The sequence below is a fragment of the Aulonocara stuartgranti genome, assembly GCF_965226115.1.
Source record: "Aulonocara stuartgranti genome assembly, chromosome: 12".
Classification (NCBI taxonomy): Eukaryota; Metazoa; Chordata; class Actinopteri; order Cichliformes; family Cichlidae; genus Aulonocara; species Aulonocara stuartgranti.
In genome coordinates this window covers 32,563,050-32,577,087 of record NC_138948.1, presented here as the reverse complement: position 1 = coordinate 32,577,087, position 14,038 = coordinate 32,563,050, and the positions used below count along the sequence as shown (strand labels likewise).

The 14,038-nt window shown below is 41.4% G+C and overlaps 1 protein-coding gene across 1 annotated transcript in view; it reads right to left on the bottom strand.

The window, feature by feature from the left end:
* LOC309718791 (dynein axonemal heavy chain 5-like) overlaps window positions 1-4,464 on the bottom strand; it is a gene marked incomplete at its 5' end in the record, with an annotated part of 128,249 nt that extends 123,785 nt beyond the window's left edge. The window contains 6 exon segments of the mRNA XM_082554354.1: window positions 6-245; window positions 470-647; window positions 864-1,009; window positions 1,321-1,411; window positions 2,374-2,454; window positions 4,258-4,464. Coding sequence (XP_082410480.1) covers window positions 6-245; window positions 470-647; window positions 864-1,009; window positions 1,321-1,411; window positions 2,374-2,454; window positions 4,258-4,464 — 943 coding nt within the window.
* Window positions 4,465-14,038: the final 9,574 nt, after the last annotated feature.

The window sequence follows — 14,038 nt, the reverse complement described above, 5'->3', positions numbered from 1 at the left end:
CGCACCAGAGAAGTGTATGAGCGAGGACGTATGTATGCGCTTGCGCAACATCTCAAGGGTGTTGCGTGTCACTTTGAGCAAGGCATCCACATTACGGTGGTTGAAGTAGGACAGCAGCTCCTGGGCTTCCTGCTCCATCACTTCCATCAAGTCCCTCTTCTTCTTCCTCCTCACCAACGGAGAAGAAGGACCAACACTAGCAGAACGTAGCAGCGTGTTTCTGGAGAAGAGACGCTCGTCATCACCTAAGAAGGTGACACGTTTACAGTCAATACGAACACCTTCAGCAACACTTCACCTTGAATAAATCAGCATTATAATAAAAGTAAAAACAACAAGGTCCTAAAAAAGGTAATCCCCTTTCCTTTAAAAACCTTTGAACTGCCTTTTTTAACTTGTCTCTTACAGCATTGAATCATAATTATCACACTGTATTGTGTTTGATCGTGAAAGGAAACTGTCAGCATACCTTCACTGTCATTGTGGTCTATGGTCTTGCTCTCTGTGCAGCTTTCTTCCTCAAACTTCTCCACCTCCTCTCTCTGATTGTGGTCAAACTCTAGCAGCATGTTGATCAGTTCATTAGCTGCCTCCTCCACCAGTGAGCTCTTCATGTTCACTTTCTGGGCTTGTCTTATGCAAAGGTCCTAGACACATGCAGATATACAGTTCAGTTCAATGTAATTAATCTTTAGAATAAGAAATAATGTTTAAATACAGAAAAAAGTATTTTAAATGTGTGAGAATTACCAAAACCACTTAATAAATATTGATAGCATCTTTCAGATGTCTGCATAGTTACACAGACTTAGTAGAGCAACAATAACCCAGCGGATACTTTTATTTTATTTGTCTTCGTTTACCCTGGTGGTTTGAACAAACTCCTCACAGGTCACAGGCTCATCCTCTGGCAGGACACACAGGTTGGATATGCTCATCTCCTGCAGTACTGCTTCTATTCTAAACTCCACCAGGTCATTCACTCTGTCCATCAGCAACTCAAGATCAGCTAAACAGACAAAAAAAACCACACAAAAGAGAAAGGGAGGGACACAAACCCACCAAAAATAAGGGAAAGAGGGAAAAATCAAGGGGAACTTGTTATGCGTTTGAACAAAGGAGAGAACAGTGATAAACAGACAATTCAGTATAAAAAAAGACAATGTGTAGAGAGAGAAAGAATCTATTGAATATATGAGTGTTACTTGTGAGAAAGCCACCTATGCAATAAATCCATTAATCACACGCAGCCAGTGCTGAGTTGCAGGAATGTCTCGTGTCAGCGTGTACAGGATCGATCTCGTTACATTTTTTGCTTACCCAACACTTTGTCGATGCGGTCGAGATACTTGTCAATATTCAGAGATGTCCAGTTGAGGGAGGTCAAACCCGGTTGTATAGCCTCATCCACCTGTCAAGTAAGTCATGTATGGTATGATGATGGTGATGCACTTTGTAAGCAACCTGCTGTGACAGTCAGTCTCATACCTGTCACCAGTTTAATGCTTAGAAAAGATTCATGACGAAACCAAGCAACAATAAAAAAGGATCTAACATTTTTTTGTGTGTTCTTCTGACTTACTAGAGACAACTGAAAATAAAAACATAAAATCAAATGAAATCAAATAAAATGAGTCCTATTTTGAACTTTTATGTAATCACATGACGCTCGATCATGGGATGCTGGGTTGGACTGAAATGCAGGACTTTGCAGAGAAATATAAAATCAAAACAAAGCTTTATTAGCTAGCACTGGCAAACATAATTTAGCTAACTGGAGCGCGCACAACATGAAGGATTTGACATCGACATGATAAAGAACAGAGGGAAACCATCCATCCTTAGACTACGATGACTGAGAACCTTCACAGACACATCCATCCATCCATTTTCTTACCCTTATCCGGGGCTGGGTCTTGGGGCAGCAGCCTAAGTAGAGAAGCTGAGACCTCCCTCTCCCCAGTCACCTCCTCCACTACCCAAAGCTCATGACCACAGGTGAGGGTAGGGACAAAAACTAACTTTGAGTCAAGCTCAGTTGCTTTGATCTCTTGCCCAAGATGTTGATTTTTTTTATTTTTACCAAAGTTCATTTTTTGGGTTAAATAAAAAACACTTTTTTGGACTTTAACCTGTGCCTGACTGTCCTTTACTGTTCGGTCAATCACTCTAGGATTCCCAATCCCAGCCGGCCACCTCGCACCAAGGGCGCGTCTCCAGGAGACTAGTTCCAGAGCCCAAGCCATTCACATCCACCATATCTAGCCGCTACCTCTCAACACTCACACACTAACTCAGGCTCCTTCTCCATGAGAGAGGTGACATTCCATGTCCCAATTGCTAGTTTTGGTAGCCGAGGGTCGGTCCACTTACCTTAGCTACATGTGGCATGGCCAGCTGTTCAAAGACACTCTGAATCTTGGCACGCACTCTAGTGTTCTCGCTCAACATCAGCTGAAATGAGATAGATGCATGTTGGAGCATTTTTGCAATCACACAAAAGGGATGAACTGAATTTTTCAGTTGACAATAAAATGGGTTTTTGTCGATTTTAGTCATTTTTAAAAATCTGTGTGGAATTTAAACACAATTCCAGGATGTTTTATACTCCTACAGGGAGTGCAGAATTATTAGGCAAGTTGTATTTTTGAGGAATAATTTTATTATTGAACAACAACCATGTTCTCAATGAACCCAAAAAACTCATTAATATCAAAGCTGAATGTTTTTGGAAGTAGTTTTTAGTTTGTTTTTAGTTTTAGCTATTTTAGGGGGATATCTGTGTGTGCAGGTGACTATTACTGTGCATAATTATTAGGCAACTTAACAAAAAACAAATATATACCCATTTCAATTATTTATTTTTACCAGTGAAACCAATATAACATCTCCACATTCACAAATATACATTTCTGACATTCAAAAACAAAACAAAAACAAATCAGCGACCAATATAGCCACCTTTCTTTGCAAGGACACTCAAAAGCCTGCCATCCATGGATTCTGTCAGTGTTTTGATCTGTTCACCATCAACATTGCGTGCAGCAGCAACCACAGCCTCCCAGACACTGTTCAGAGAGGTGTACTGTTTTCCCTCCTTGTAAATCTCACATTTGATGATGGACCACAGGTTCTCAATGGGGTTCAGATCAGGTGAACAAGGAGGCCATGTCATTAGTTTTTCTTCTTTTATACCCTTTCTTGCCAGCCACGTTGTGGAGTACTTGGACACGTGTGATGGAGCATTGTCCTGCATGAAAATCATGTTTTTCTTGAAGGATGCAGACTTCTTCCTGTACCACTGCTTGAAGAAGGTGTCTTCCAGAAACTGGCAGTAGGACTGGGAGTTGAGCTTGACTCCATCCTCAACCCGAAAAGGCCCCACAAGCTCATCTTTGATGATACCAGCCCAAACCAGTACTCCACCTCCACCTTGCTGGCGTCTGAGTCGGACTGGAGCTCTCTGCCCTTTACCAATCCAGCCACGGGCCCATCCATCTGGCCCATCAAGACTCACTTTCATTTCATCAGTCCATAAAACCTTAGAAAAATCAGTCTTGAGATATTTCTTGGCCCAGTCTTGACGTTTCAGCTTGTGTGTCTTGTTCAGTGGTGGTCCTCTTTCAGCCTATCTTACCTTGGCCATGTCTCTGAGTATTGCACACCTTGTGCTTTTGGGCACTCCAGTGATGTTGCAGCTCTGAAATATGGCCAAACTGGTGGCAAGTGGCATCTTGGCAGCTGCACGCTTGACTTTTCTCAGTTCATGGGCAGTTATTTTGCGCCTTGGTTTTTCCACACGCTTCTTGCGACCCTGTTGACTATTTTGAATGAAACGCTCGATTGTTCGATGATCACGCTTCAGAAGCTTTGCAATTTTGAGACTGCTGCATCCCTCTGCAAGATATCTCACTATTTTTGACTTTTCTGTGCCTGTCAAGTCCTTCTTTTGACCCATTTTGCCAAAGGAAAGGACGTTGCCTAATAATTATGCACACCTGATATAGGGTGTTGATGTCATTAGACCACACCCCTTCTCATTACAGGGATGCACATCACCTAATATGCTTAATTGGTAGTAGGCTTTCGAGCCTATACAGCTTGGAGTAAGACAACATGCATGAAGAGGATGATGTGGACAAAATACTCATTTGCCTAATAATTCTGCACTCCCTGTAGTTACATGCAGCTTTGATCATTTGGTTGTTCACTGTATGCATTTTTGAAATTTTAGCTACAACTGTGTGCTATGCTCACCTGTATTCTATTGTAGTGTTTCTTAAAGACGTCCTGTTTTTGCAGCAGTAGAAGAGCAAAGGGAGGGATTGCCAAATTCATCTTTGTCATGCAGTTCACCTCTCTGATCTGCGTCAGAATCTCTGGGTCAAAGTTCACAAATAACTCGCCAGTTTCTGGAGATCTGACCAGAAGAGAGGCTTGCAGGCCAACTTTGGCATCCTCCATCTGCGTTGAGGTGTTTAGTGAGGTTTATGTGAAGAGATGCAGGGAAAATGTGTGAATAAGAGGGGAGAAAAGATGTTCATTCAGTTTGTGTTTCAGATCCTCAAACTAATTTTAATATTAGACAAAGATAACCCAAGTATGGACAAAATGTAGTTTTTTCCAGCAAGAACTGCAATGATTCTTTTATCTCGCTGTAGAAGAACTTTGCCTCTTTCTTGTTTACAGAATTGTTTTAATTCAGCCACACTAGAAGGTTTTCAAGGACAAGTCATGGCAAAACACCTCAATCTGATTTAACTCCAGACTTTGACCGGGCCACTCCAAACCCTTCATTTTGTTTATTTATTTATTTGTCATTTCCACTTTATTTGTCAGTGACCAAGCAAAAACAGAACCTCTGTAGAGAAAGGATGCATTGTACCAGATTTAGCTGCTAGCTTGTTTTCATCTGCAGCTCCTGAGACGTTGAGACATTCATAGGTGGACTTCCTGGTGTTTTTCACATCTGTTGTCCTGCTACATAACACAATTACACTTCAGTTTGTGCCACTTCAAGGCACAAACTGATGGCCAGACATTGTCCTTCAGGAGCTGGTGTGATATTGCTTTTATGAAATGCTGCATTAGTTTTGTGCTGGATGTCACTCTCATCAGTCCACAAAATATATCGGGGAGCATTAAGATGTTTTTTGGCAGATCTGAGTTTGGCAACAGTGGGACTGATTTGATGAAAGAGTTTTCATAGTTGACAGTTTAGTTTTTACAATGGGGTTTAGTGTTTTAGCAATTCAGAAAAACTCTAATACACCTGTGCTTTTCCCAGCAACTGAGGCTTTTACCCTGCACAGTTTAAGGTATGATAAAGCACTGACCTTATAAATGGCACAAAATACACATTTTAGCTGGGAGCTGGTCATTCACAGGGGAAAGGCTCCATTGTACAACAACAACAACAGTAGTAATAGTAATAATAAATTATTGTTAGTCAGGCAAGTATATCATATACCAAACATGCTTCCAAACTAATGACATTTTTTGCATTCTTCACATCAGGTCAAAATGTACTTTTTTTTAAAAAGTGACTGGCACTGCGGAAATGGATCTACAGCACCACTTAAGAAATTTTAAAGAACTTCTAACAACTTATTTACAGCTTGAAATACGTGTATGACATTTATTACACACAGATTCAGTGAACCCAATCCAAAGAGGAAGTCTGGAAGTCCGCCATTTTGAATGTAAAATGACATTTTGGCACAGTTTTAGTGTTTTCCAGGCATTGCTGGTTTACACATTCGCCTGCAAAGTGAGAGGTCACTGGTTAAATTCCATTTGGTTACTTCAGGAACTTTTTGGGGTTACTTCAGAAAGGGACATCTTCGTCAAAGCCATGTTTGTGGTGGAATTTTGATCATTTATCACTGGACATAAGATTTTCATCTCTAAAAATGTATTTTGTCCAGTCTGTCCCAAACTTCACACTTTTGATGACAGTCTGGCGACGACTACATGCCAATATCTGGTCACACATGGTGCCACAGTTCTCACATAACATTTTAATCAAGACTACCCCACTGTGATTGAAGTATTTCTTGCAAAACAATCATAACCAAACAAAACCTTTCCTGTTCTGTAAATGAACAGTAGGACAAAATGATTACTAGTCATTGCGGAAAGCACAATTAATGTTTTTGTTTACATCGTTGGAACGAGGAAAAATTCCCCCACCACAAAAACAGAAATACTCATGAAAGCAACCTGTAGTGCAAACACGAGGGCTGAATTTATTACTTCCTGCACTAGAAACCTGCCGATGTTGCTGATATGGATAGATCACCAGTCTTCCTTGTCTTTATCTTATTATCTCCTGTTGAGATGTTGCAGCAGAAAATGCAGCCTGGCCTGTTGAAACATTGTTTTTTTTTAGTGTTTCAACTGAAAAAATAGAATGCCTTTGATCCAAATGGAATGCATCTTGTGAAAAAAGGTGACATCTTGTGACATCACAAGATGATGACATAGATCCTTTGTTATGTCATCATCTTGCTGAGAGAAAAAACCCTTAAGTAGGAGCTTTGCTCTGTTAAACTTTAATGCTCAACGGACCTTGACCTGACAGCAAGCAAACCCTTTTTGGAGAGTTTTGAGAGAATTTTACTTAGCAATTCACCGACCAAGCCGACACATTTCACCATGTCAGCTCACCCATCCTTCAGCTCAAATGAGCTTGGATTAGTTAAAGGGAGCATTTTGGGAAAGCACTACAAGGTAGAGGCTTTCCTCGGAGAAGGGGGCTTTGGTATTGTAGCCAAATGTCGTGATACCATGACTAACCGAGCTGTGGCTATTAAAGTGAACAAGAGCCGCCCTGATATTCTGCAACAGGCGAAATTGGAAATTTTCATCTTGGAGCAGCTGCGAAGGTTGGATTCAGATGCCGCCAACATTGTTCAATGGGACGGCTTTTTTCACGACGGAGAGCGGGTTTGCCTGAAATTTGAACTCCTTGATCAATGCTTGAGGGACTACATAGGGGACCGGAAAAACCACTGTCTCCCCATAAGCGAAGTCAGGCCAATTTTAGGTCAACTGACAAATGCTCTGTCCCACCTGGGTTCTGTGGGAATGGTGCACGCTGACCTCAAACCTGGAAACATCATGGTTGTAAACCGCCATGAGTCTCCCATCAAAGTCAAACTTATAGACTTTGGCCTCGCATGTCCTGCGTCTGCAGTGATGCCTGGTGACCGTGTGGGGACGGTTGGTTATTGTGCACCTGAGGTTATGCTTGGCCTTCCTTACAATGAAGCAATTGACATGTGGTCTCTGGGGCTGGTAGCTGTGGAGCTTGCTACAGGGCTGCCACTCTACCCTGGAAATGAAGACTATGATGTTTTGAAATTCATCATAGAGACTCAGGGTCAGCCACCAGATCATGTTCTAGACTCTGGCGTCTACACTGAAGACTATTTCATTGAAGACAAAGACAAGCAACAGCGCTGGACATTTAAGACTGACCAACAATTTCAGTATGAGACAGGATATGAGTCCCTGGAGACAAGATGCATAAAACTGACGCGTCTGGATGACCTTGAACAAATAATAATGTTTAGACGAGGACCAGAAGCTGGCCAACGCTTATTTGTCGGCTTAATTAAACAGATGTTGGCCTTGGATGCACACCAGCGGATAACACCCTCGGAGGTTCTCCGGCATCCCTTTTTCAGCCCTAAGAGTTCCCTGTGCATTGACATGAGTGCTGAAATATCACAAAACCCTGTGGTCTTTCAGCACCCTTCAAACTTGGAAAGCAAGAGATCACAGAAAATCAACTGCAGTTTTCAAAACTCGGTTGAATTTTCTCAGCAAGTATTCGTCCACACATCAGCCAGTCCATCATTCAGCTCAGATGAGCTTGAATTAGTTAAAGGGAGCATTTTGGGAAAGCACTACAAGGTAGAGGCTTTCCTCGGAGAAGGGGGCTTTGGTATTGTAGCCAAATGCCGCGACACAACAACCAACCAAGCTGTTGCCATTAAAGTCAACAAGAGCGACCCTGATATTCTGCAACAGGCACATGTGGAAATTTTCATCCTGGAGCAGCTGCGAAGGTTGGATCCAGATGCCGCCAACATTGTTCAATGGAACGGCTTTTTCCACGACGGACAGCGGGTTTGCCTGAAATTTGAACTCCTTGATCAATGCCTGTGGGACTACATAGGGGACCGGAATAAACAGGGTCTCCCCATAAGCGAAGTCAGGCCAATTTTAGGTCAAATCACAAATGCTCTGTCCCACCTGAGTTCTGTGGGAATAGTGCACGCTGACCTCAAACCTGGAAACATCATGGTTGTAAACCGCCATGAGTCTCCCATCAAAGTCAAACTTATAGACTTTGGCCTCGCATGTCCTGCGTCTGCAGTGATACCTGGTGACTTTGTGGGGACGGTTGGTTACTGTGCACCTGAGGTTATGCTTGGCCTTCCTTACAATGAAGCAAGTGACATGTGGTCTCTGGGGCTGGTGGCTGTGGAGCTTGCTACAGGGCTGCCACTCTACCCTTCGGAGAATGACTATGATTATCTGAAATTCATCATAGAGACTCAGGGTCAGCCACCAGATCATGTGCTAGACTCTGGCGTGTACACTGAAAACTATTTCATTGGAGACAAATACAAGCAACAGCGCTGGACATTTAAGACGGAAGAACAATATAAAGGCTCTGTTCCAGGGACAGGACATGAATCCCTGGAAACAAGATACATAATACTTACACGTCTGGATGACCTTGAACAGCTAATGATGTTTAGACGAGGACCAGAAGCTGGCCAACGCTTATTTGTCAGCCTAATTAAACAGATGTTGGCCTTGGATGCACACCAGCGGATAACACCCTCTCAGGTTCTCCGGCATCCCTTTTTCAGCCCTGGCCTCTCTAAAAGGTTCCCATGTATCAACATTGAAAGACCATACTGAATCAGTCTCCAGCATGGCATCTTCCACCCTGGACAAAAGTGATAAAAATACAAACTGGGGTTGGAAAATGACATTAACAGCAAATTACAATGCAAAAATTAATTAAGCTGCTCCAAAAATGATCACTTTGGCTTCTTTTTTTTTAATTTTCACTCCCCCCACCCCAACCAGTCGTGGCAGAGGGCTGTCCCTTCCTGAGCCTGGCTCTGTTGAAGGTTTCTTCCTTTTTAAAGGGAGTTTTTCCTTCCCACTGTCGCTAAATGCTTGCTCATAGGGAAATCTTCTGATTGTTGGAGTGGCCAAAACTCTAGGGGAAGTAGCAATTCTTGTGAAAATTTAAAAAAAAAAAGCCTACCAATCTTCAAAGCGCAGCAGTGGACACCTTACCATCACATCAGTCCTTCAATCAGACCGAAAACACCACCTTTACAGAAATAAATTCCATACAAATTGGAAATAAATTGCGTAATAATTGTTGTTTTTGATTGTTTATAAATATATAGAGCTACCCTTCAGCCTCCTAGTAGACATACCTGTGTTATGAATGTGAAACTCCTCTGATTTTCAGAAAAGTTGACCTCTGACCTTGAAGTCAAGGTCATTGAGATTTAAGCTTCACAGAGATTTTCAGTAGATGCAACCATGGTATTGACTTGAAAATTCTACACTATCAAAGACTTAGGTGCCCACAGCACCGCGCCATATACAAAAGATTTTTCTATTCATTTATGTATTATTAGTTTATTTATTTCTTCATCCCGCTCTCTCTCTTTTTTTTAATTCACCTTTCTGTTGCGATGCTCTGGACATTTCTAAACCCCACAAGTTCAGCCTCAATTTTCAACCCAATTTTCCTATACTTTCACTTGAACACGTCCAGCCTTCACCTCTCACCGGTCCTCGTCCCCTCTTCTCACAGCTTCCTGTGTGGCCTCCCAAATCAAACACAGGCCCAAATCAGCCGTTTCTTCTTCTCTGTTCATTCTCTCTTCATCTTTTCAGTCTTTTCTTGGCGGTTAACTCCCAGCATGGCAAATATGAACTCAGACAGTCCAATGCAGTGCTTTCACACAGTCATGTCACTGGTACTCTTTCCAGCTTGTAATTCAGAGCACATGTTCCATTAACATACATGCTGCTGGACCCTTCAGTGTTTTAGGTCAGTTGTACTGTCTTCTGCCTGCTGTTAATTCTTCAAATCTACGGTGTTGTTCTGTCTGTTTTCTGTCTTCATCAGGAGATTGACTGTCCTTTAAGCTTCTTCTCAGGATAAGGGCAGGATGAGAGGTGAAGCTGTAAAATTTCAGCCAAAGCCTGGCCTGTTTGTCGTTCCAATTATGTTAATCTATCATTTTGCCGCTGTACTCATCTGAGGTTGAGCCAAGTCCATGGGCACCTGTATTAACACACTAAGACATTTATTTAATATCATTTTCATTACTATTTCTTAGCACTTTCACTCTCTAATTCCTCTGTTTTCCTTTTGAAACGTCTCTCACAAGCTCACAAGCTATATTCAGACTTCCTGCTTCACTTCCTGCCAGACACACACACACACACACACACACACTCTTCACTTTACTGGATTTTCATCCGTTTCTACAGCCTAATCAAGCTCTTATTTTATGTTCACACTCTATATACCCTCTGTAACTCTACTAATTCTAATATAAAAAGAATGCACCCTCAGTACAGAAAAACAGAAAAGTCAGTGATGCACAAATGTAGCAAAAATAGGAAACATTAGAACTGTAAATGTTTTCTTCCTTGTCTGCAGATTAACAGTCCACAGGTTGGGTGCTTGCACTCTGTTTCGTTCCCTGGAGATGAAGGAGAGAGAGCTCAGAGGACAGCAAGATGGAGGAGTGAAGGAGAAGGTGGTGCAGCTCAGTGTCCAATCAGGAGTGAGCAGTTCTTTCACCACCTTCATTGCTGTCAACAAAGACAACAGAGAGGCGATCCAAGGACCTCTGCACCGCAGACATATTCTACCACCCTGTGAGGTTTGTTTAAAGCAAACAAAGCAATACCATGAAACTGTTAACAGCAGGATGTCAGAGTCAATAGAGAGGACTCAAAAGAGCAACTTCAAATCAAACTATTTATGTAGTAGGTGTTTCTTTGCCAATGTCTTTCCCCTGCATTAGAAAGTAATAAGCCAGATGGAAGTACAACACACATCTATGCATTTCTATAAAAACTGACCTGCCCTGAACTTATAATCTCTCTCTCTCTCTCTCTTTGTTTTTCCTTAAAGTGATGGCTGTCCATTCGTCCTGTAAAAGTTGTAAATATAAACCTGAATGAATGGGAGTAGAAACTGTGTGTGCGCATGAAGACATGCTTGTGTCGCTGAGATTGAACAGATTTATGTATGTTCACGTAGCCAAGTGATAATCATATATAATAATCACTGAATAGTAATAATGTTATTGAACAGGTTAAACATTTAGATATCACAAAAAGTTGCAAAAAAGCAAAAAAAAACCCCACACACAGCTGTGAAGTCAGCTGCACATGAATAACATTAGTACAATGACAACTTTAATCAGAGTGAGTTCAGAAGATCCAAAAGTGGGACACTAAAAACAAGCTAGTGAAAGCAAAAAGTGACTTTGAAAAATTTATTTCATAGAATTAAAGCACTGATAGGAAAAAAAACTAAACATGAGAAGAATGGCAATCCTGCAGCGACCAATCAAAGAAGACTGTAATGGCTGCATTGTAAAGAAGTGAGTGAAGAAAGCTGATTTTTTTTTTAGTTTTTCTGAGATATGCAGAGTTTTAACGAACAATTTGAACACTATTATTCATTTACATTATTTGTTCTCAACAGAGATGGGCAGTAATGCGTTACAAGTAACGAGTTACTGTAATCCGATTACAGGCACTTGCCCTGGTGGCCATTCTTTCAGTGGGCATTTCTCAACAACAACTACAAACACTAGTGAAGTGAATGGGCATTTAATTAAATAATGAAACATTTAATTCAATAATTAATGGCATATTTAATTCATTCATTTTGTCACTCCTGGCCCTCCACACCTCACTGCCATGATTGTTTGTGTAGTTATTGGATTCTAAAACTACTAGAATAGAATAGAAAACACATAAGATGCAGTCTCTGTTTTTTCTTCACCTTATTAATTTGAACTGAACTGAAATAAATCCGTTCTTTTCTGTATGGTAATGACTAGGACCTGTCCCAGCTGTCTCTGGTGGATTCAGTATTGTCTCCAATGTTTCTGATAACTTCCAGTTTGGGAAGTTTCCCATGCAGGTGAGGAATGCAGTGACTGACAGACTACCCCTCCTTCATTTAGGACCCATGCCAAACACTGAGTAAAGACTTCCTTGCATTAAACCTGCATAGCTGTTTTCACATTTATAACAAATCACCTAAGTGACCGGCAGTGATCGTATAGTGCTCTGAGTTGTTGCCTAAACAAGCCCTCTTCAAATCGGAGTTACAGCAGAGAGAATATGGCACTGAAGCAATGATGACAGCTTTAATAACCTATTTTATCTTCAATTATTCTTGTATGAAATTCTCTTAAAGTAGCAACTGAATTTCAACCAACTCAGCTAGCTCTGCATATTTTATTTCCTCTGTTAAAATAAAATGTGGCGGAGCCCAGCTGTAATTGTACCTTGCATTAATATGGTGTATTATTGATGGTGACACAGCACTGCTTAGCATGTCGTCCTGAATCTCAGGTGTGCCAATGACCTGTGCAGTATATGAGGCACTAAAATCCTGGTGGATTTCTGGGATACGAACAGGACGGAGTCATGTGAGCTCTATCAATATTGCACCACTTACGTCTCAGACCTGTATTTATGTATTTATGCACTGAAATCGCGCTGTAATATCCAGTTAACTGTCCACATTTGTACTCTGTTTTTCCATTTATTATATTTTTTTTCATTAATTTGTCTGAAAAAAGATCCACGTTGTAACCAAAGAGAGACTAAATCAATGGTCTCTAATAGCAGCCAAATTATAAGAGCTTTCATTAGTGATGGTGAGATGAAGCCTTGTGATGAACTGAAGCTTTCCATCCAACTGGTCGACTCATGGTTCGAAGCATTGTGACGATTCATTGGCTCTACTGCGCCATCAAGTGGACGATTAAAGTCAGACAGGCTCAATGATTATAATGATGTGATGTGTAAACCTCTAAACTTACAGTTTTTTCTGAATGCTTAAACCCTAACTGTGATTCCTGTAGCACAATCTCTAAAACTATTCAGACTTATAGCAAAACCACTCACTGAGTTTGCAAAACTAAAAGCACATAAACTGCTTTGCACTCAGTTTGCAATTTTGTAACACACACTTTGCAAAACGGTAGGCACAATTCACTGCACAACACTCAATTACCAAATTTCCAACACACTCCTAGCAAAAGTATACACATGTATGGCTATCATTAACACTAATTTGCCAACTGTCTGGCACACTTTCACATGTGAAAACTTTTTTAGATAATTAGTTCACTTTGCAATCAGCCTAAGCACTATAATACAGGTAAGCTGTGTGTGCGGAGTACAATGGAGGGAGCAGAAAGAGTGAGAAGTAGAGGAGGCCGAGGAAGAGGATGTGGAGGTGAAGAAGTAGGATGAAGAGGATGACAAGGACAAGGAGGAGCAAGAGGAAGACGAGGAGGGGGGAGAGGAAGATGAGGAGGGGGGAGAGGAAGGGTAGGAAGAGTAAGAAATAGAATTGCTGATGACAATAGTGGACCATGTAATCAACCATGTAATCAACCGTGGAATGACCCTGAGGGTAGCTGGCCAACGGGTCCAGCCTAACTCGAGCCGCTACACTGTAGCAAGTACCATAAGGACATCTTGAAATGAGAATCGGTTAGTACAGTCACTCCGCACAAAGATTTGTAGCACTGCCATATGCCAATGAGAAACACACCAATACCATTGATGTAAAAATACTGAAATTGTTACTTTACAGAATTGCTAGATGACCAGATGCTGGGGGCAGAGGAAGCATGTTCACTGCAGACCAAGTAACCCATATAGTCATTATGGCGATTGCAAATAATCCTATACTTGGAAATGAACACTTGTGTTTGTTTTG